The sequence below is a fragment of the Salmo salar genome, chromosome ssa21, assembly GCF_905237065.1.
Source record: "Salmo salar chromosome ssa21, Ssal_v3.1, whole genome shotgun sequence".
Classification (NCBI taxonomy): Eukaryota; Metazoa; Chordata; class Actinopteri; order Salmoniformes; family Salmonidae; genus Salmo; species Salmo salar.
This window is the reverse complement of record NC_059462.1, coordinates 45862392-45882648: the sequence shown is the minus strand read 5'-3', so window position 1 is coordinate 45882648 and position 20257 is coordinate 45862392. Positions and strand designations below refer to the sequence as shown.

The window sequence follows — 20257 nt, the reverse complement described above, 5'->3', positions numbered from 1 at the left end:
GGAGTGTGCAGATTAGTGTTGTGTTTCCTGGATTTGGAGTGTGCAGATTAGTGTTGTGTTTCCTGGATTTGGAGTGTGCAGATTAGTGTTGTGTTTCCTGGATTTGGAGTGTGCAGATTAGTGTTGTGTTTCCTGGATTTGGAGTGTGCAGATTAGTGTTGTGTTTCCTGGATTTGGAGTGTGCAGATTAGTGTTGTATTTCCTGGATTTGGAGTGTGCAGATTAGTGTTGTATTTCCTGGATTTGGAGTATGCAGATTAGTGGTATGTTTCCTGGATTTGGGTAAACTCTGGGCTGTGTAGACTACTGTTTGACGATCAGCTAGGCTGGGATACACATTACTCAAGTAATCCTAAAGCATGTTGGATTGGCAGTTACTTTAGACATTTCTCCAGTTGAAAACGATACACAAGGAAAAGTTGGCTGTCTATTTCAGAGATAAGAATGAAATGTGAGATGGGTAATTCCACAGTGATGCTGAGACTCACTTTAAAATGTATGTCAAACAAAAATCAATGATTGCAAAGTTAAACTCTATGCCCAAGGACTACTTTTAACAATTTCCACTGAAGAACAGTGGAGATGCAAAGTTTGGTGACAGAATGACAGCACAAACAGCACAAACCGTCATTCTGTTAGCATAGAGTTGTATGTTTTGCTTAAGTTAGCCATAATTGGTCAGGCATCTGAAACGGATTAACCTGTTTATATGGATCCCTTACTTTTCAGGAGGAGGAGCATCTCTCTTCCCAGTTCACTTTGAGGGATAAGTGAATTAAACACACCCTCGGTCATAGTCAGATTCGTTTTATGCGTCTTCAAACCATTTCCTATTCTTTGCCCATTGAATGAGACTGCTAGACGTTTATTAGGCTAATGCAAGACAATTTATTCAAATGCAACAATGTTGCATTTCTGTCTTCAATATCCCCCTTTAGAATGTCTTTGAGAGCTACACAAATGATTCCATTGCCAATATATTCCACATAAGATGGAGTTTCTGCACTGTCGACAGCACAACTAGAAGCTGCCATGTTTGGCTTATATCTAGAACGTGACATCTTTAACATGATGCAACCAGAATGAATCACTTAACAGTAGAAGGGTGTTTTCTTTCCCGCTCTTTTTCTGGAACGTCATTCAGAACCAGCATGACCCAAGATTCAGCACGCAGGAAAACAAAACCTATATCCAAGGGGCAAACAATCAGGATCCTCCCCCTTTGCTCTGCTCCACCCCTCGCCTCTCACTGAGGCATGAAAAGACGAGGTCAGATAACAACCACACATTACCCTCGCCAATTTATTACCTCAATTCATCACCTCACGTCCTCCACTGTATCACTGTATACCCACCTGAAATGGCCAGGGGGAAGGCAAGGTAGCTTTAAGTGTTGGTTTGAGACTGTACCGTCGACCTGTTCCCCCTGGGGCTGTGTTTAATGAGAGGGCTGTCTCTGGCACGCCAATAAGCCATTTTCTAGGTTAAATGAATGGACTAGCACAAATTTAGTACCAAGGTGATTCCCCCAGTCTTTTCATCTCCCGCCATGTTTTTGTTGTCATTGTAAAACAATGTAGGACAGGAAACTACTGACTATAAACCGAGTGGTTCGAGCCCTGCATGCTGATTGGCTGAAAGCCGTGGTATATTAGACCATATACCACGGGTATGACAAGTACTTTTTACTAATTTTGTTGGTAACCAGCTTATAATAGCAATAAGGCCCCTTGGGGGTTTGTGGTACAGTATATGGTCAATATACCATGGCTAAGGGCTGTATCCAGGCACTCTGCGTTGTCATGCATAAGAACAGCTCTTAGCCGTGGTATATTGGCCATATACCACACCCCCTCGTGCCTTATTGCTTAATTATAAACTGGGTGGTTCAAGCCCTGAAAGCTGATTGGCTGACAGCCGTGGTATATCAGACCGTATACCATGGGTATGACAAAACATTTATTTTTACAGCTCTAATTAAGTTAGTAACCAGTTTGTAATAGCAATAAGGCACCTCAGAGGTTTGTGGTATATGGCCATTATACCACGGCTAAGGGCTGTATCCAGACACTCTGCGTTGCGTCGTGAATAAGAACAACCCATAACCATGGTATATTGGCCATATACCACACCCCCTCGTACCTTATTGCTTAAATATAACATGCAATGTATATAACACACAGTTTTAGTATCAGCCTTCATAGTCAAAGGCAAAGTTCAGAAATGTCCAACTATATGTCAAAACTGATGAACATCCTGCTGTAAAATGGCTAAATAAATGCTGTACCTCCTAGCTAATGGTTGACTCTAATCGGATGGTTGTGTTAACGTTGTGTTGGAGTCCCGTGCAGAACACTTAGGGTAGCTTTTATATGGCCATTACCAGGCAGTAAAAACGCACTAAACTCCATCCACCTGGACTAGTTTAGGCTCTGTGTTTGTTTTATTAGCATTTCAAAGCCTTCAGAGAGAACTATAGATGAGATCTTGACTGATATAATCTGATTTTAGAGAGAAAAAGTAAAAAAAGAAAGATGAAAGTTCACGTTCTTCCCAACAGCGTTTTTTGACTGACCGACCACAGACATACCATAGATTTCTGAGCAGCCTTTGAGGCTAGAGGAGTGCTTTGCTCCCAGCTATTCTCTTAAGTCCTTTTTCACACTTCACTGGCTTTGTTTACTGTAATCCTCTGTCTTCAGGATATTCCCTAAACGAGACCAGTTATTTATTTTTTTACCTTTATTAAACTAGGCAAGTCCGTTAAGAACAAATTCTTATTTACAATGACGGCCTACCCCCGGCCAAACCCTAACACAATTGTGCACCGTCCTATGGGACTCCCAATCACGTCCCGTTGTGATACAGCCCGGAATCGAACCAGGGTCTGTAGTGACAGTTCTAGCACTGAGATGCAGTGCCTTAGACCGCTGCGCCACTCGGGAGCCCAGTCATGCGAACCAACATAGTTTAACCTGCATATTGCCGACAAATCTGATGGCTAAACTTTAGAGAGCACATAGCAAATGAAGAAAATACAGGTGTTCTGTTAGAACACCATCTACAGTGATTTCCATAAGGATAAGGTATTGTTAATGCAATTTCCTGACTTGCTTTAAAATGTAGCCAATCCCTCTGCAAGTTGTTCCTCAAATAGTCATTATTAAAAGCGTTCAGCCCAGGCTATAGGCCTACCGATGGGAGGTCAACCTCCATTCTAGACTTGCTAGGCCATCCACAGCAGGTGAGACCTCTGGCCCTGTAGCTCACAATGGCCATTACTAAGACCCTGGTGTTGATCAGAGGGTTGTCTACAGAGCCTGAGTGCTTTACAACCCCTGTGCCTGCCTGTGCTCTGACCGCCTGGTATTGTCAAACAAGAGGGAGAATGACCCACACACAAAAGAGCAGTAAAGGCTGAAGTAAAGGACCCTTTGGTTTTATAGGCGCTTAGGCCTGAGGGGTTTGTGAAAGAGCAGTGACCAGCCCCTCAGTCACTTCCTGTAATGGAGGATGATCCACAGTGAAGCGTCAGTGTCGGGAGAAGACGAGAACAGAGACGGGGAGATGTTTAAAACCACGCTCGGGAACTTGTTTAGAGCAGACAGTGTCGGGAGAAGACTGGGGATACTTTTCTCACCACCTCTCCTTCTCTTTTTTATGTAAAAGAAGACTGAAGACTGAGAGAAACACTCTGACTGAAGATTGTATCAGGATATCTCAGGTAATTCTGTTATTTCTAGGTTGGCATGCTCCTTACGTTGATGTTCCTCACTCTGCTTCTCATCTCTGTTGTCCTTCTGGGCATTCTGCAACATGTTTTTATTTGTTTGGGATCGTATCCTATAGGTCAACTTTTATAACTATTGGCATTATTGGAATGCCTTCCAGGGAAATGATACAGGGAGGGAAAACATGCATCTCTTTGAGTCTTTGCGACAGGCTCAACAAGTCTGCTGCTCTCCATACACACACACACAAATACACACACACACAAATACACACACACACACACACACACACACACACACACACACACACACACACACACACACAGTAACCCGAGCCCCTCTCTCTACTTCCAAATAGGGGATTCTAAAAGCCAACACATTCTTGTCGGCAGGACTTCTCAGCGATGGTTTCTCTCTATAGACGTGATGGTTTCTCTCTGTAGATGTGATGGTTTCTCTCTGTAGACGTGATAGTTTCTCTCTATAGACGTGATGGTTTCTCTCTGTAGACGTGATGGTTTCTCTCTGTAGACGTGATGGTTTCTCTCTGTAGACGTGATGGTTTCTCTCTGTAGACGTGATGGTTTCTCTCTGTAGACGTGATGGTTTCTCTCTGTAGACGTGATGGTTTCTCTCTGTAGACGTGATGGTTTCTCTCTGTAGACGTGATGGTTTCTCTCTATAGACGTGATGGTTTCTCTCTGTAGACGTGATGGTTTCTCTCTATAGACGTGATGGTTTCTCTCTATAGACGTGATGGTTTCTCTCTATAGACGTGATGGTTTCTCTCTAGACTTGATGGTTTTTGTGCCAGGTCAGGAAGGTGCTGATGGAAGCTCTCTCTCTTTCTACAGACCTGATGCAGCCAGAACCCCCCATCCCCCCATTTCGTTGTCTCTTGTCACAAGGCAGGCAGTGGGTAATGTCACAACTGAGAAAGTGGGTCTAAAAAGGGTCTAAGAAAATATAGCTATTGTATAGGTTGTGTTAAAAACAAACAGAAGGCAGAACTGTCCCTGAATCAGCAGCTTGTTACCAACATCCTGTTCTACAACACCTCTGAATCCATGACTCAAGCCTTTCTCCCATTTTCCTCCCCCACAATCAGCTGCAGCTAAAAATAGGGACGCACATTGTATTCCGTGTCCATTGAGGTACCCACAACCCTCGAGGCGTCACTGAGCATTGTCACGCTGTCAAGCCATGCTGACACTAGTGACTGGTGTGTCCACCTACATACAGTCCCTGTCATGACGCGACTCCCCGTCTCTCTACCTCTGTACGTTTAACAAAAACAAAGCCATAAATCTGTAATTTGGATTGGCCCAGGGCTTTCCAAACTGGTAGGGTGTAACACTATACAGAAAATGGCTGAAACATTTCAGTGTAAAGCTGCCTGAAGATTTTTGTCTCAGCAGTCTCTGTACTTGTTTTTTCCTTGTTGTAGCTGGTCTGAGTAGACGGTCACTGCTCCACAAACCTCTCTTTAATTGAGACAGCCACCATAAACAGTCATAAAAAACCAGGTACCATATTTAAAGTAAACCAAGCACCATATTTAAAGTAAACCAGGCACCATATTTCAAGTAAATCAGGCACCATATTTCAAGTAAATCAGGCACCATATTTCAAGTAAACCAGGCACCATGTTTAAAGTAAACCAGGCACCATATTTCAAGTAAATCAGGCACCTTATTTCAAGTAAACCAGGCACCATGTTTAAAGTAAACCAGGCACCATGTTTCAAGTAAATCAGGCACCATATTTCAAGTAAACCAGGCACCATATTTCAAGTAAACCAGGCACCATATTTCAAGTAAACCAGGCACCATATTTCAAGTAAACCAGGCACCATATTTCAAGTAAACCAGGCACCATGTTTAAAGTAAACTGAGCAGCTATTTAAAGTAAACCAGGCACCATATTTCAAGTAAACCAAAGCACCATATTTGTTTGACAGTCCTGGAAACCTGCTTAACCTAGATGGTAATGGTATTTATGGACATGCAGGTATGGTTATTTACATTGAAGTGTCTTTTTAGTCTGTGAGAACATTGTCTTGATGATGGGGGATTTGGGGAATGTTCTGTTCATTTAGACATATGCCTAAATTACGTATTGCACTGTATGCCTCTTCACAATATGCAGTCAACTTCCCTGACGGGAGGCACTTTAATAACACTGTGTGTTGTGCTATCGCCCCTGAGTTTAGTGTGTCAGCCTTGAGGGAGCTGTGGGGCACTAGTAGGAGTCTTTAGTGGGTGATGGCTTTGATCGTTTCCTTATCGGATTACACTCTCCGTTCCCTTGCCCCCTATGCTATCAACCATTTAAAATGACTTATAGAAGCTGTCACAGTTGGGATTTATTGTCTATGATTTACATTACTTTAATTTAATGGTCATATCTAGGGTTGCAAAAAGGGATGGTATATTACCGGAAACTTTCGAAGTTTACCAATTAACTTTTAGAACTTTGGTTTCTTTATAGATGCACTATGCAGAAATCGCTCCGCCATTTCCTGGTTGCTAAAATTCTAATAGTTTGACCCATTTTTGTTTATGTGACAAAACGATCAAGTATAGTGTAAAGAATTTACTGTTCTGTCTAAACCGCTGTGAAATATATTTTTAATAAGAAAAAAATATTGTATTTTCCGCTGTTTGAAGCTGGTGTACAAAACTGAAAGTAAAAGACGCAAAAACTAAACTTAAAAACCCGGAAGCATAGAAATAGCGCACATAGAACAGATGTACCGCTTGCTTTCTCATTGCTTTCAATGAGAATGACAGATCTGTAACACTCATTTCTATGTGAATTTGGTTGGGTCGCCCCAAAAGTTACATATTGCAGCTTTAAGGGATTTTATGTACAGTGAGGGAAAAAAGTATTTGATGCCCTGCTGATTTTGTACGTTTGCCCACTGACAAAGAAATGATCAGTCTATAATTTTAATGGCAGGTTTATTGTAGTTGGCCACCAGGTTTGCACACATCTCAGGAGGGATTTTGTCCCACTCCTCTTTGCAGATCTTCTCCAAGTCATTAAGGTTTCGAGGCTGACGTTTGGCAACTCGAACCTTCAGTTCCCTCCACAGATTTTCTATGGGATTAAGGTCTGGAGACTGGCTAGGCCACTCCAGGACCTTAATGTGCTTCTTCTTGAGCCACTCCTTTGTTGCCTTGGCCGTGTGTTTTGGGTTATTGTCATGCTGGAATACCCATCCACGACCCATTTTCAATGCCCTGGCTGAGGGAAGGAGGTTCTCACCCAAGATTTGACGGTACATGGCCCCGTCCATCATCCCTTTGATGCGGTGAAGTTGTCCTGTCCCCTTAGCAGAAAAACACCCCCAAAGCATAATGTTTCTACCTCCATGTTTGACGGTGGGGATGGTGTTCTTGGGGTCATAGGCAGCATTCCTCCTCCTCCAAACACGTTGAGTTGATCAAATCAAATCAAATTTATTTATATAGCCCTTCGTACATCAGCTAATATCTCAAAGTGCTGTACAGAAACCCAGCCTAAAACCCCAAACAGCAAGCATAGCATGTGAAAGAAGCACGGTGGCTAGAAAAAACTCCCTAGGAAAAACTCCCTAGAAAGGCCAAAATCCTAGGAAGAAACCTAGAGGAACCAGGCTATGAGGGGTGGCCAGTCCTCTTCTGGCTGTGCAGGGTGGATATTATAACAGAACATGGTCAAGATGTTAAAATGTTAAAATGTTAATAAATGACCAGCATGGTCAAATAATAATAATCATAGTAGTTGTCGAGGGTGCAACAAGCACGTCCGGTGAACAGGTCAGGGTTCCATAGCCGCAGGCAGAACAGTTGAAACTGGAGCAGCAGCACGGCCAGGTGGACTGGGGACAGCAAGGAGTCATCATACCAGGTAGTCCTGAGGCATGGTCCTAGGGCTCAGGTCCTCCGAGAGAAAGACAGAAAGAGAGAGAGAATTAGAGAGAGCATATTTAAATTCACACAGGACACCGGATAAGACAAGAGAAATACTCCAGATGTAACAGACTGACCCTAGCCCCCCGACACATAAACTACTGCAGCATAAATACTGGAGGCTGAGACAGGAGGGATCAGAAGACACTGTGGCCCCATCCGATGATACCCCCGGACAGGGCCAAACAGGAAGGATATAACCCCACCCACTTTGCCAAAGCACAGCCCCCACACCACTAGAGGGATGTCTCCAACCACCAACTTACCGTCCTAAGACAAGGCTGTGTATAGCCCACAACGATCTCCGCCATGGCACAACCCAAGGGGGGGCGCCAACCCAGACAGGAAGACCACGTCAGTGACTCAACCCACTCAAGTGACGCACCCCTCCCATGGACGGCATGGAATAACACCAGTAAGCCAGTGACTCAGCCCCTGTAAAAGGGTTAGAGGCAGAGAATCCCAGTGGAAAGAGGGGAACCGGCAAGGCAGAGACAGCAAGGGCGGTTCGTTGCTCCAGCCTTTCCGTTCACCTTCACACTCCTGGGCCAGACTATACTTAATCATAGGACCTACTGAAGAGATAAGTCTTCAGTAAAGACTTAAAGGTTGAGACTGAGTCTGCGTCTCTCACATTGGTAGGCAGACCATTCCATAAAAATGGAGCTTAGAAATTTGCTTAGAAATTCTAGGGACAATTAGGAGGCCTGCGTCTTGTGACCGTAGCGTATGTGTAGGTATGTACGGCAGGACCAAATCGGAAAGATAGGTAGGAGCAAGCCCATGTAATGCTTTGTAGGTTAGCAGTAAAACCTTGAAATCAGCCCTTGCCTTAACAGGAAGCCAGTGTAGGGAGGCTAGCACTGGAGTAACATGATAAATTTTTTTGGTTCTAGTCAGGATTCTAGCAGCCGTATTTAGCACTAACTGAAGTTTATTTAGTGCTTTATCCGGGTAGCCGGAAAGTAGAGCATTGCAGTAGTCCAGCCTAGAAGTAACAAAAGCATGGATTAATTTTTCTGCGTCATTTTTGGACAGAAAGTTTCTGATTTTTGCAATGTTACGTAGATGGAAAAAAGCTGTCCTTGAAACAGTCTTGATATGTTCTTCAAAAGAGATATCAGGGTCCAGAGTAATGCCGAGGTCCTTCACAGTTTTATTTGAGACGACTGTACAACCATCCAGATTAATTGTCAGATTCAACAGAAGATCTCTTTGTTTCTTGGGACCTAGAACAAGCATCTCTGTTTTGTCTGAGTTTAAAAGTAGAAAGTTTGCAGCCATCCACTTCTTTATGTCTGAAACACAGGCTTCTAGCGAGGGCAATTTTGGGGCTTCACCATGTTTCATTGAAATGTACAGCTGTGTGTCGTCCGCATAGCAGTGAAATTTAACATTATGTTTTCGAATGACATCCCCAAGAGGTAAAATATATAGTGAAAACAATAGTGGTCCTAAAACGGAACCTTGAGGAACACCGAAATTTACAATTGATTTGTCAGAGGACAAACCATTCACAGAGACAAACTGATATCTTTCCGACAGATAAGATCTAAACCAGGCCAGAACTTGTCCATGTAGACCAATTTGGGTTTCCAATCTCTCCAAAAGAATGTGGTGATCGATGGTATCAAAAGCGGCACTAAGATCTAGGAGCACGAGGACAGATGCAGAGCCTCGGTCTGACGTCATTAAAAGGTCATTTACCACCTTCACAAGTGCAGTCTCAGTGCTATGATGGGGTCTAAAACCAGACTGAAGCGTTTCGTATACATTGTTTGTCTTCAGGAAGGCAGTGAGTTGCTGTGCAACAGCTTTTTCAAAAAATTTTGAGAGGAATGGAAGATTCGATATAGGCCGATTAGTTTTTTATAATTTCTGGATCAAGATCCGGCTTTTTCAAGAGAGGCTTTATTACTGCCACTTTTAGTGAGCTTGGTACACATCCGGTGGATAGAGAGCCGTTTATTATGTTCAACATAGGAGGGCCAAGCACAGGAAGCAGCTCTTTCAGTAGTTTAGTTGGAATAGGGTCCAGTATGCAGCTTGAGGGTTTGGAGGCCATGATTATTTTCATCATTGTGTCAAGAGATATAGTACTAAAACACTTTAGTATCTCCCTTGATCCTAGGTCCTGGCAGAGTTGTGTAGACTCAGGACAATGGAGCTTTGGAGGAATACCCAGATTTAAAGAGGAGTCTGTAATTTGCTTTCTAATGATCATGATCTTTTCCTCAAAGAAGTTCATACATGTATTACTGCTGAAGTGAAAGCCATTCTCCATTTGCGAAGGCTGCTTTTTAGTTAGCTTTGCGACAGTATCAAAAAGAAATTTCGGATTGTTCTTATTTTCCTCAATTAAGTTGGAAAAATAGGATGATCGAGCAGCAGTGAGGGCTCTTCGATACTGCACGGTACTGTCTTTCCAAGCTAGTCGGAAGACTTCCAGTTTGGTGTGGCGCCATTTCCGTTCCAATTTTCTGGAAGCTTGCTTCAGAGCTCGTGTATTTTCTGTATACCTGGGAGCTAGTTTCTTATGACAGATGTTTTTAGTTTTTAGGGGTGCAACTGCATCTAGGGTATTGCGCAAGGTTAAATTGAGTTCCTCGGTTAGGTGGTTAACTGATTTTTGTCCTCTGACGTCCTTGGGTAGGCAGAGGCAGTCTGGAAGGGCATCAAGGAATCTTTGGGTTGTCTGAGAATTTATAGCACGACTTTTAATGCTCCTTGGTTGGGGTCTGAGCAGATTATTTGTTGCGATTGCAAACGTAATAAAATGGTGGTCCGATAGTCCAGGATTATGAGGAAAAACATTAAGATCCACAACATTTATTCCATGGGACAAAACTAGGTCCAGAGTATGACTGTGGCAGTGAGTAGGTCCAGAGACATGTTGGACAAAACCCACTGAGGCGATGATGGCTCCGAAAGCCTTTTGGAGTGGGTCTGTGGACTTTTCCATGTGAATGTTAAAGTCACCAAAAATTAGAATATTATCTGCTATGACTACAAGATCCAATAGGAATTCAGGGAACTCAGTGAGGAACACTGCATATGGCCCAGGAGGCCTGTAAACAGTAGCTATAAAAAGTGAGTGAGTAGGCTGCATAGATTTCATGACTAGAAGCTCAAAAGACGAAAACGTAATTGTTATTTTTTTTGTAAATTGAAATTTGCTATCGTAAATGTTAGCAACACCTCCGCCTTTGCCGGATGCACGGGGGGTATGGTCACTAGTGTAACCAGGGGGTGAGGCCTCATTTAACACAGTAAATTCATCAGGCTTAAGCCATGTTTCAGTCAGGCCAATCACATCAAGATTATGATCAGTGATTAGTTCATTGACTATAACTGCCTTGGAAGTGAGGGATCTAACATTAAGTAACCCAATTTTGAGATGTGAGGTATCACAATTTCTTTCAATAATGGCAGGAATGGAGGAGGTCTTTATACTAGTGAGATTACTAAAGCGAACACCGCCATTTTTGCCCAACCTAGATCGAGGCACAGACACGGTCTCAATGGGGAAAACTGAGCTGACTACGCTGACTGTGCTAGTGGCAGACTCCACTAAGCTGGCAGGCTGGCTAACAGCCTGCTGCCTGGCCTGCACCCTATTTCATTGTGGAGCTAGAGGAGTTAGAGTCCTGTCTATGTTCGTAGATAAGATGAGAGCACCCCTCCAGCTAGGATGGAGTCCGTCACTCCTCAACAGGCCAGGCTTGGTCCTGTTTGTGGGTGAGTCCCAGAAAGAGGGCCAATTATCTACAAATTCTATCTTTTGGGAGGGGCAGAAAACAGTTTTCAACCAGCGATTGAGTTGTGAGACTCTGCTGTAGAGCTCATCACTCCCCCTAACTGGGAGGGGGCCAGAGACAATTAATCGATGCCGACACATCTTTCTAGCTGATTTACACGCTGAGGCTATGTTGCGCTTGGTGACCTCTGACTGTTTCATCCTAACATCGTTGGTGCCGACGTGGATAACAATATCTCTATACTCTCTACACTCGCCAGTTTTAGCTTTAGCCAGCACCGTCTTTAGATTAGCCTTAACGTCGGTAGCCCTGCCCCCTGGTAAACAGTGTATGATCGCTGGATGATTAGTTTTAAGTCTAATACTGCGGGTAATGGAGTCGCCAATGACTTGATGAGTTGATGCCAAAGAGCTCCATTTTGGTCTCATCTGACCACAACACTTTCACCCAGTTGTCCTCTGAATCATTCAGATGTTCATTGGCAAACTTCAGACGGGCATGTACATGTGCTTTCTTGAGCAGGGGGACCTTGCGGGCACTGCAGGATTTCAGTCCTTCACGGCGTAGTGTGTTACCAATTGTTTTCTTGGTGACTATGGTCCCAGCTGCCTTGAGATCATTGACAAGATCCTCCCGTGTAGTTCTGGGCTGATTCCTCACCGTTCTCATGATCATTGCAACTCTATGAGGTGAGATCTTGCATGGAGCCCCAGGCCGAGGGATATTGACAGTTCTTTTGTGTTTCTTCCATTTTCGAATAATCGCACCAACTGTTGTCACCTTCTCACCAAGCTGCTTGGTGATGGTCTTGTAGCCCATTCCAGCCTTGTGTAGATCTACAATCTTGTCCCTGACATCCTTGGAGAGCTCTTTGGTCTTGGCCATGTTGGAGAGTTTGGAATCTGATTGATTGATTGCTTCTGTGGACAGGTGTCTTTTATACAGGTAACAAGCTGAGATTAGGAGCACTCCCTTTAAGAGACATCTGGGAGCCAGAAATCTTTCTGATTGAGAGGGGGTCAAATACTTATTTCCCTCATTAAAATGCAAATCAATTTATAACATTTTTGACATGCGTTTTTCTGGGTTTTTTGGTTGTTATTCTGTCTCTCACTGTTCAAATAAACCTACCATTAAAATGATAGACTGATCATTTCTTTGTCAGTGGGCAAACATACAAAATCAGCAGGGAATCAAATACTTTTTTCCCTCACTGTACTCTATCATAAGACATCTAATGGCCATTTTGGGTACTTCACATTATCACAGGTGTCTGTAATTATCTCTTGCCTTATCACGTGAAATATATGAAATAATTAAATAATCATCAACTTAGTGAATACCATTTGGTGTATAATATGAGGGTTTCTGCATGAAATATCCTTGTTTTTTCTTTTACACACTTTTATTTTTTTTACTACTATGTCAGTATGTATTTTTTGGCAGTGTTTTGGTGGCAGTTGTGAAAAAAGTCAATAGCTGGACGAGTTGTAGAGGTCATTTAAAATAATGCCGGTGTTGATTTAGATGCTTTTTTCATTAATTAGGCAATTTTTTTCTTGAACCATATTGTCTATCTACTAGAAACTCATGGACAATATGGACACAGATATAAAAAAAAATATTGAAAAAAAGTTATTGCATGCATATCTCCTGGGTCAACACTCAACATACTGCAAAGATTTCAGTGTGACCGTGGCCATTCACTGAGGAATTCACCAGAAAGCCAACTGCCTTTAAATAGAATATGAGCTTCTCATGGTAACCCACATGGAGAATAAAAATCCTTAGCAGTTTGCATGCACAGGGGCAATTTGCAACCTGACTCAGTGAAGAAAGCTGAGGGGCTTAAATTAAAAGCTGGGGGGGAAAAGGCTGCTGTGCTGCGTTGTCCTCTCTCCCCACATGTACTGAGTTATCAGAACCAGGTGCTGGTTGGTTAACTGAGTAAGCCAGTCAGGTGCACCGCTCCATTGGAATGTGTTTTCCAGACATAGCTGATCTTCACCAGAACTCAGAACTCTGGAAGTGGTTAAAACCCCTCTTAAAAATGTCTAGACCCCTGCTTGGAAGTGGATTGTTCCCATTTCAGACTCCTTTCCTTCCTTATCATGGGAACTAGATTCCTACACTGATCCCAGTGACCTTCAGGGGAAAGACCTGCTGATTTCCTAAAGGAGGAGAGGAATAAGGGAATAGAGGAGGAGGGGAATAGGGTTCAAGGAAGGTGATGTTTTGTAGTTAGTACTGAAACCAGAGAGAACCTAGTCATTTCCAAAGAGCACAAACTGTCTTATCAATGATACTGTTTCCAATCAAGTGTTTGATAATGAGGAGTGTGTAGCAGATGAATGACTTACCAGTATGCTAAGATGTTTGGAGACTGAGCATCAGTACTGAACTGATAGGTCACAGGAGGCCGCAACAGAATTAACTGTTCAATACTAGAGATTGTGACTCAGTAACAGGTACATCGATGCACTAACCTGTCAACTCTTCCCATGATTCCACCTGGCTTAGCTTTGTGAAGGAGAAAATGGCTTGTCATAATATGACTCATCTCTCTCGCAGGCACATGTTTTATCTGGGCTGCCTTTAGCTGCTTGATGGACAAACTCACTAGATAAGGGGTATTTTGGGATTTGCCCTCCTTCTCTCTGTGTGTGTGTGTGTGTGTGTGTGTGTGTGTGTGTGTGTGTGTGTGTGTGTGTGTGTGTGTGTGTGTGTGTGTGTGTGTGTGTGTGTGTGTGTGTGTGTGTGTGTGTGTGTGTGTGTGTGTGTGTGGTGTGATTGGTAATGAGGTGGGCTGGCAGGCAGACTAGCTGACACACTCCTGATAGATAGTGACTGTTCCCATAGTTCCCCCAATCTGTTGTCCAATCACATTGCTGCAGTGTCAGGAAGTTGAGGGTCGCTGACCTCTTGGGACTCTGATTTAAGGAGGGGGTAGCAGGGAATTAAATTACTTCCTAGTGCTTCTAGTAAACCAGGGGTCTATCTTGTCACACTCAACCTGACCGGAAAGATCGGTTAAACAAGGCTCTTACTTTTTCTCTGTGGATACATACATGTGGATAAGGTTTCACTTAATTTGAACCTAAGGTAAGGCTACTGTTCATGTTTTAATTAGCATGTCATTTTGGCTATATTCACCGCCTGGCGTAGTGAACTGTCTTCACCGCCTGGCGTAGTGAACTGTCTTCACCGCCTGGCGTAGTGAACTGTCTTCACCGAACTGTCTTCACCGCCTGGCGTAGTGAACTGTCTTCACCGCCTGGCGTAGTGAACTGTCTTCACCGCCTGGCGTAGTGAACTGTCTTCACCGCCTGGCGTAGTGAACTGTCTTCACCGCCTGGCGTAGTGAACTGTCTTCACCGCCTGGCGTAGTGAACTGTCTTCACCGCCTGGCGTAGTGAACTGTCTTCACCGCCTGGCGTAGTGAACTGTCTTCACCGCCTGGCGTAGTGAACTGTCGTTACCGTCTGGCGTAGTGAACTGTCTTCACCGCCTGGCGTAGTGAACTGTCTTCACCGCCTGGCGTAGTGTACTGTCTTCACCGCCTGGCGTAGTGCACTGTCGTTACCGCCTGGCGTAGTGAACTGTCGTTACCGCCTGGCGTAGTGAACTGTCGTTACCGCCTGGCGTAGTGAACTGTCGTTACCGCCTGGCGTAGTGAACTGTCGTTACCGCCTGGCGTAGTGAACTGTCGTTACCGCCTGGCGTAGTGAACTGTCTTCACCGCCTGGCGTAGTGAACTGTCGTTACCGCCTGGCGTAGTGAACTGTCTTCACCGCCTGGCGTAGTGAACTGTCTTCACCGCCTGGCGTAGTGAACTGTCGTTACCGCCTGGCGTAGTGAACTGTCGTTACCGCCTGGCGTAGTGAACTGTCGTTACCGCCTGGCGTAGTGAACTGTCGTTACCGCCTGGCGTAGTGAACTGTCTTCACCGCCTGGCGTAGTGAACTGTCGTTACCGCCTGGCGTAGTGAACTGTCGTTACCGCCTGGCGTAGTGAACTGTCGTTACCGCCTGGCGTAGTGAACTGTCGTTACCGCCTGGCGTAGTGAACTGTCTTCACCGCCTGGCGTAGTGAACTGTCTTCACCGCCTGGCGTAGTGAACTGTCTTCACCGCCTGGCGTAGTGAACTGTCGTTACCGCCTGGCGTAGTGAACTGTCGTTACCGCCTGGCGTAGTGAACTGTCGTTACCGCCTGGCGTAGTGAACTGTCGTTACCGCCTGGCGTAGTGAACTGTCGTTACCGCCTGGCGTAGTGAACTGTCGTTACCGCCTGGCGTAGTGAACTGTCGTTACCGCCTGGCGTAGTGAACTGTCGTTACCGCCTGGCGTAGTGAACTGTCTTCACCGCCTGGCGTAGTGAACTGTCTTCACCGCCTGGCGTAGTGAACTGTCTTCACCGCCTGGCGTAGTGAACTGTCGTTACCGCCTGGCGTAGTGAACTGTCGTTACCGCCTGGCGTAGTGAACTGTCGTTACCGCCTGGCGTAGTGAACTGTCGTTACCGCCTGGCGTAGTGAACTGTCGTTCACCGCCTGGCGTAGTGAACTGTCGTTACCGCCTGGCGTAGTGAACTGTCTTCACCGCCTGGCGTAGTGAACTGTCGTTACCGCCTGGCGTAGTGAACTGTCTTTTTAAGGAAGGATTACACTTACTACTTCTCTAATCAGTCTGTGTGCTTGGTTTAGCAATCAATGCTACTTTAATTAGCTAATCATTACAAATTTGGCCGAAAAATAAAAAAAATCCTAAGACTTGTCAGTGCAGTTGAATCTGTGTCTCTATGCCAGGGGTTCTTAAACTTTTTCAGCCTGGGACGCAAATGAGAAATTCTGTGTTTTCCTGGGACCCAAGTTTAGGAAAACATGCAACTATGCGTAAATATCGGAACATTTCATTGCCTTTATGCCTAAAAAAAATAGGCAATATAGACAAAAACAAATAACAATGAAATACCCATAAATATATTTTCATGTTTATTTTTCCCCATTAAAAACACTCTTACATACCTGTCTAGGTTCAAATTGTTGCTGTTAAAATACAATAAATAACTTCAGTCTGAACTGGAATAAACGGATTGATCACATCACACAGATGTATAACAGAACACACACACACACACACAGGCTTTTTGATCGTGCAACCCTAAGTAACAGTACAGATTTTTTTTAAATGATCTGGTCTACTGTACATCTTACTATATACATTATTGTTGATAGAAAGTCTAGGTTGGAACTGTTGCTCTTAAAATACATATTTTTTATTCTGAACTGGAATAAACTTATTGATCGTGTCTGGTTGAAGTTTTCAACAAGCAGGTCTATTCTGGGCTCTGCTTTAGACAGTGCAACACTGAGGTCATGCTCAGCAATGACACTGTTTCCGTACTTCAGAACCCTGACTTGCATAGGTATGGTGGTGTCAAACTGGATCAGAACATCTACTGCTTTCTCAGTCAGGCAGGAGACCGCTTCCTGCTTCAGATGAACAACCCAGAAATGTCTGAGTGTTTGTCTCAAAAAGCATCTTGCTTCAATCAGTTTATTCCAGTTCAGAATACATATTAATACCTGTAACAGCAACAGTTCCAACCTAGTTGTTTTCAACAATAATTTATACAGTAAAATGTACAGTAGGCCTGATCATTTTTCATCTTCATCTGTACTGTTTCTTATGGTTGCACTACCATCAGTAGCTAGTTGGCTTGCTTTGGCTAACGTTAGTTATTACCGTTAGCTGTGTAACGTTGCAAGGCTAGGGGATTGTTTGAAAGAGAAACACATCTACTACTATGATATATAGTGCTCCCTTATTTCTGCTTATCATCACCTGTTATAAAATGACAACAATGCCTTGCTAGTTGATTGACTTTTCCTCTTTCGAAGCAGTGTTTCCTGAAGCATTCTGCCCTGTTCTGAAATAACTCCCTGGGTTTACCGTCATGTTGTGCCTGGATGTTTGGTCAGGACGTGTCATTTTATTCATTTGTTCATTTTTAGAGACACCTTACTAAGCACTTCCCCACACAAAACACTGTGGGCGCTCCTCGTTATTGTTAAAGTTTGTATGAAGAGACAAAAAGTCATCGCTGTATTTGCGTTTCATGACGGTTGAGCTCAGTCAGACCTTGTGGCTGTCATGAGTCCATTTCATGACAGCGGTGAGTGATGGCGACTGGAGTAACACGTCGGTGGCTTGAACCACAGCGCTGCAGCGTGTGGGTCGCTCAGTGATCTTCAAGAAAACTGCAGAAATGAAATATTTATACATTTACGTCGCGACTAACAGGTGGGTCGTGACCCATACTTTAATTAAGAAACTCTGCTCTATGCTAACCTGAAAGAAACTGTCTGTGTTGTAGAATGGTTATAAAATGATGACTTGGGTCTATTTGTTTTTGAGGTGTCGGCCTAGACACAGGAAGTGATTGAATCAACACCAGCCTCGATTGCACCACCAGGCAGGAGGAGGAAATGGGTGTCGTCTGAAAACTCAATGATTATCGCCTCTGGGAAAATGTGCTTTGTTTTATCTTGTTTTTCATTGGCATCGTTACTTGACAAATAATACATGACGGACTGTCAGCATTTTTTAACTCTAAAGGCATTGCAATATAGTTCCATAATGTTATAGTTATTAAGTAATAATTTCAGAGTGATGACTCAACCGCTTGTGATTTGGAAATGCCAAAAGGTGTGTTTTCTCAACTCTGACTCAGCATTTCTCCTTTGAGAGTGAATTTCTAGTCTGGGACTGAGGACAGTTGGAGATGAGAGAGGGCCTAAAGATTGTGACTTGAGACAATGTAGAATCAATTCCTTTGGTTGATTTAATCAACTTATTGGATATTTGAATCATGTGCCTTGGGGTTCATCCTGCGACCAACTCCCTGCAGACACTTTTGTCTCTAAAAGACTTGTCTCTTTGATCTAAGATGACAAATTGGAGGCATTTCAACATAATGTTATCAGAATCCCAATAATGTGCTGCTAGACTTTCTCTATGTTCAAATGCCTCCAATTTGTCATTTTAATGTTATCAGAATCTCAATAATATGCTGCTAGTATTTAACGTGACACAAGGCTCGTGTTCAGTTGAAGCTGCTTTGTGCTTTGGCCTCTCCACTCTTCTGGTTTGCCTGCCTTTGGTACTTACAACTACCGTTACATTAATGATGCTTGATTACAAATTTGATAATAATAATGTGATATTAACAACATGTTCAGCCAAGATTCAGCCTGTTTGCTCTGTTCATCAAAAGGTCCCAAAAGAGCAGCTGTTGATTGCTCTTGGCTTCTCTCATAAGTGGCCCCAGAGGTCCCTATAAGAGCCTGTAGGTTACTCTCCATTGCCTGCTCAAATATCAGCTGTACAGGGAGGGATCCGTCTCTTTATCCCCTCTATGGACTCTGCGGATCCCAGTGTGCTCCCTGAGCCGTGACTCCTGATCTCTGATTACCCCGCCCCACTCACCTGTACCCCAGGTTACCTGACCAGAGGTCAAGGTTCAAAGGATGGAGGTCCCGAGACCTGATAAAGAACAGAGCTCTCTGGAGTCCTACCCTTCAGCTCAGAAGCTTGACCCCACCTTCTCAATGTCCCAGAGAGGGTCAACTGTTCTTTATTCATGTTCGTCTCGATATGAGCTACTCCTTCTAGTCACACCTTTCTCTCTTCGTCTCCATTCCGCCCCTCGTGTCGTCTCCATTCTGCCCCTCGTGGTTCTAGAACACGTCCAATGCTTCACAAGTATGACTAACTAGAATCCCTGACTAAATAGCCATCCTGATTCTGTGTCTGTGTTGAAGGTTACTGCTAGAGGGACTGTGAAGATGTCATTCACCACCGCTGTCCATCTCCTGGCACTGGTGGCAATATGTGACCAGGTTAAATCTCAGCGCATCAACTTCTACAATGTCAAACCTCCTGTGGAAGGTGCGTTTCTGCTTACTGGTTGAAATGATGTAATTTCTTGAACAATGACGTCAACTACCTGAAGTAACATTTATATCCATCAAAAGAGAAGTTTGAACAGGAGGAATTTGAGTGAAAACATCTCTTTACAGCCACTCCATTCCCTAAGAGCTTCAAGTGCTTCACCTGTGAGAGAGCTGCGGACAACTACACCTGCAACCGCTGGGCTGAGGACAAGTGGTGTCCACCGAGTGAGTTCCTTCTGTTGTTACACATAGATACTGTCAGATATTATACATGTCTTTATTGTTTCTCATTGGCATTACTGATGGGGCTAACCAGTACTTAATAACCATTGTTGTTGTTGCTGTTACACTATTATAATAGCTTATGATTATGCAGTTATAGGCAATGCACGACAGAACCAGCTAACCAGTTGAGTAGTGTATATTTACTGGTCATCCTTTCCTCAGATAGCCAGTTCTGTATGACAGTGCACCACTTCACCAGTCACGGCAAGACCAAGTTTGTAACCAAGAAGTGTGCTGCTCGTGAGGAGTGTCATACGTCTGGCTGTCGACACCACAGAGACACGGGTCACACTGTAAGTTCATACACCTAAACCCCCCCCACACACACAGTAAATAACCTAAACCCCTCCACACACAGTAAATAACCTAAACCCCTCCACACACACAGTAAATAACCTAAACCCCTCCACACACACAGTAAATAACCTAAACCCCTCCACACACAGTAAATAACCTAAACCCCTCCACACACAGTAAATAACCTAAACCCCTCCACACACAGTAAATAACCTAAACCCCTCCACACACAGTAAATAACCTAAACCCCTCCACACACAGTAAATAACCTAAACC

At 43.9% G+C, this 20257-nt stretch overlaps 1 protein-coding gene across 2 annotated transcripts in view; it reads left to right on the top strand.

Moving 5' to 3' along the window:
* The window catches only part of LOC106595135 (ly6/PLAUR domain-containing protein 6B), a 55858-nt gene that overhangs the window by 19695 nt on the left and 15906 nt on the right, over window positions 1-20257 (top strand). Inside the window, exons 2-5 of one of the 2 annotated variants that reach the window (XM_045704834.1) lie at window positions 3670-3724; window positions 19268-19394; window positions 19526-19624; window positions 19847-19977. In XM_045704834.1, coding sequence (XP_045560790.1) covers window positions 19292-19394; window positions 19526-19624; window positions 19847-19977 — 333 coding nt within the window. In that variant the 5' untranslated portion in view covers window positions 3670-3724; window positions 19268-19291. The remainder of the gene's footprint in view (window positions 1-3669; window positions 3725-19267; window positions 19395-19525; window positions 19625-19846; window positions 19978-20257) is intronic. The other variant, XM_045704833.1, reaches the window with a different exon arrangement.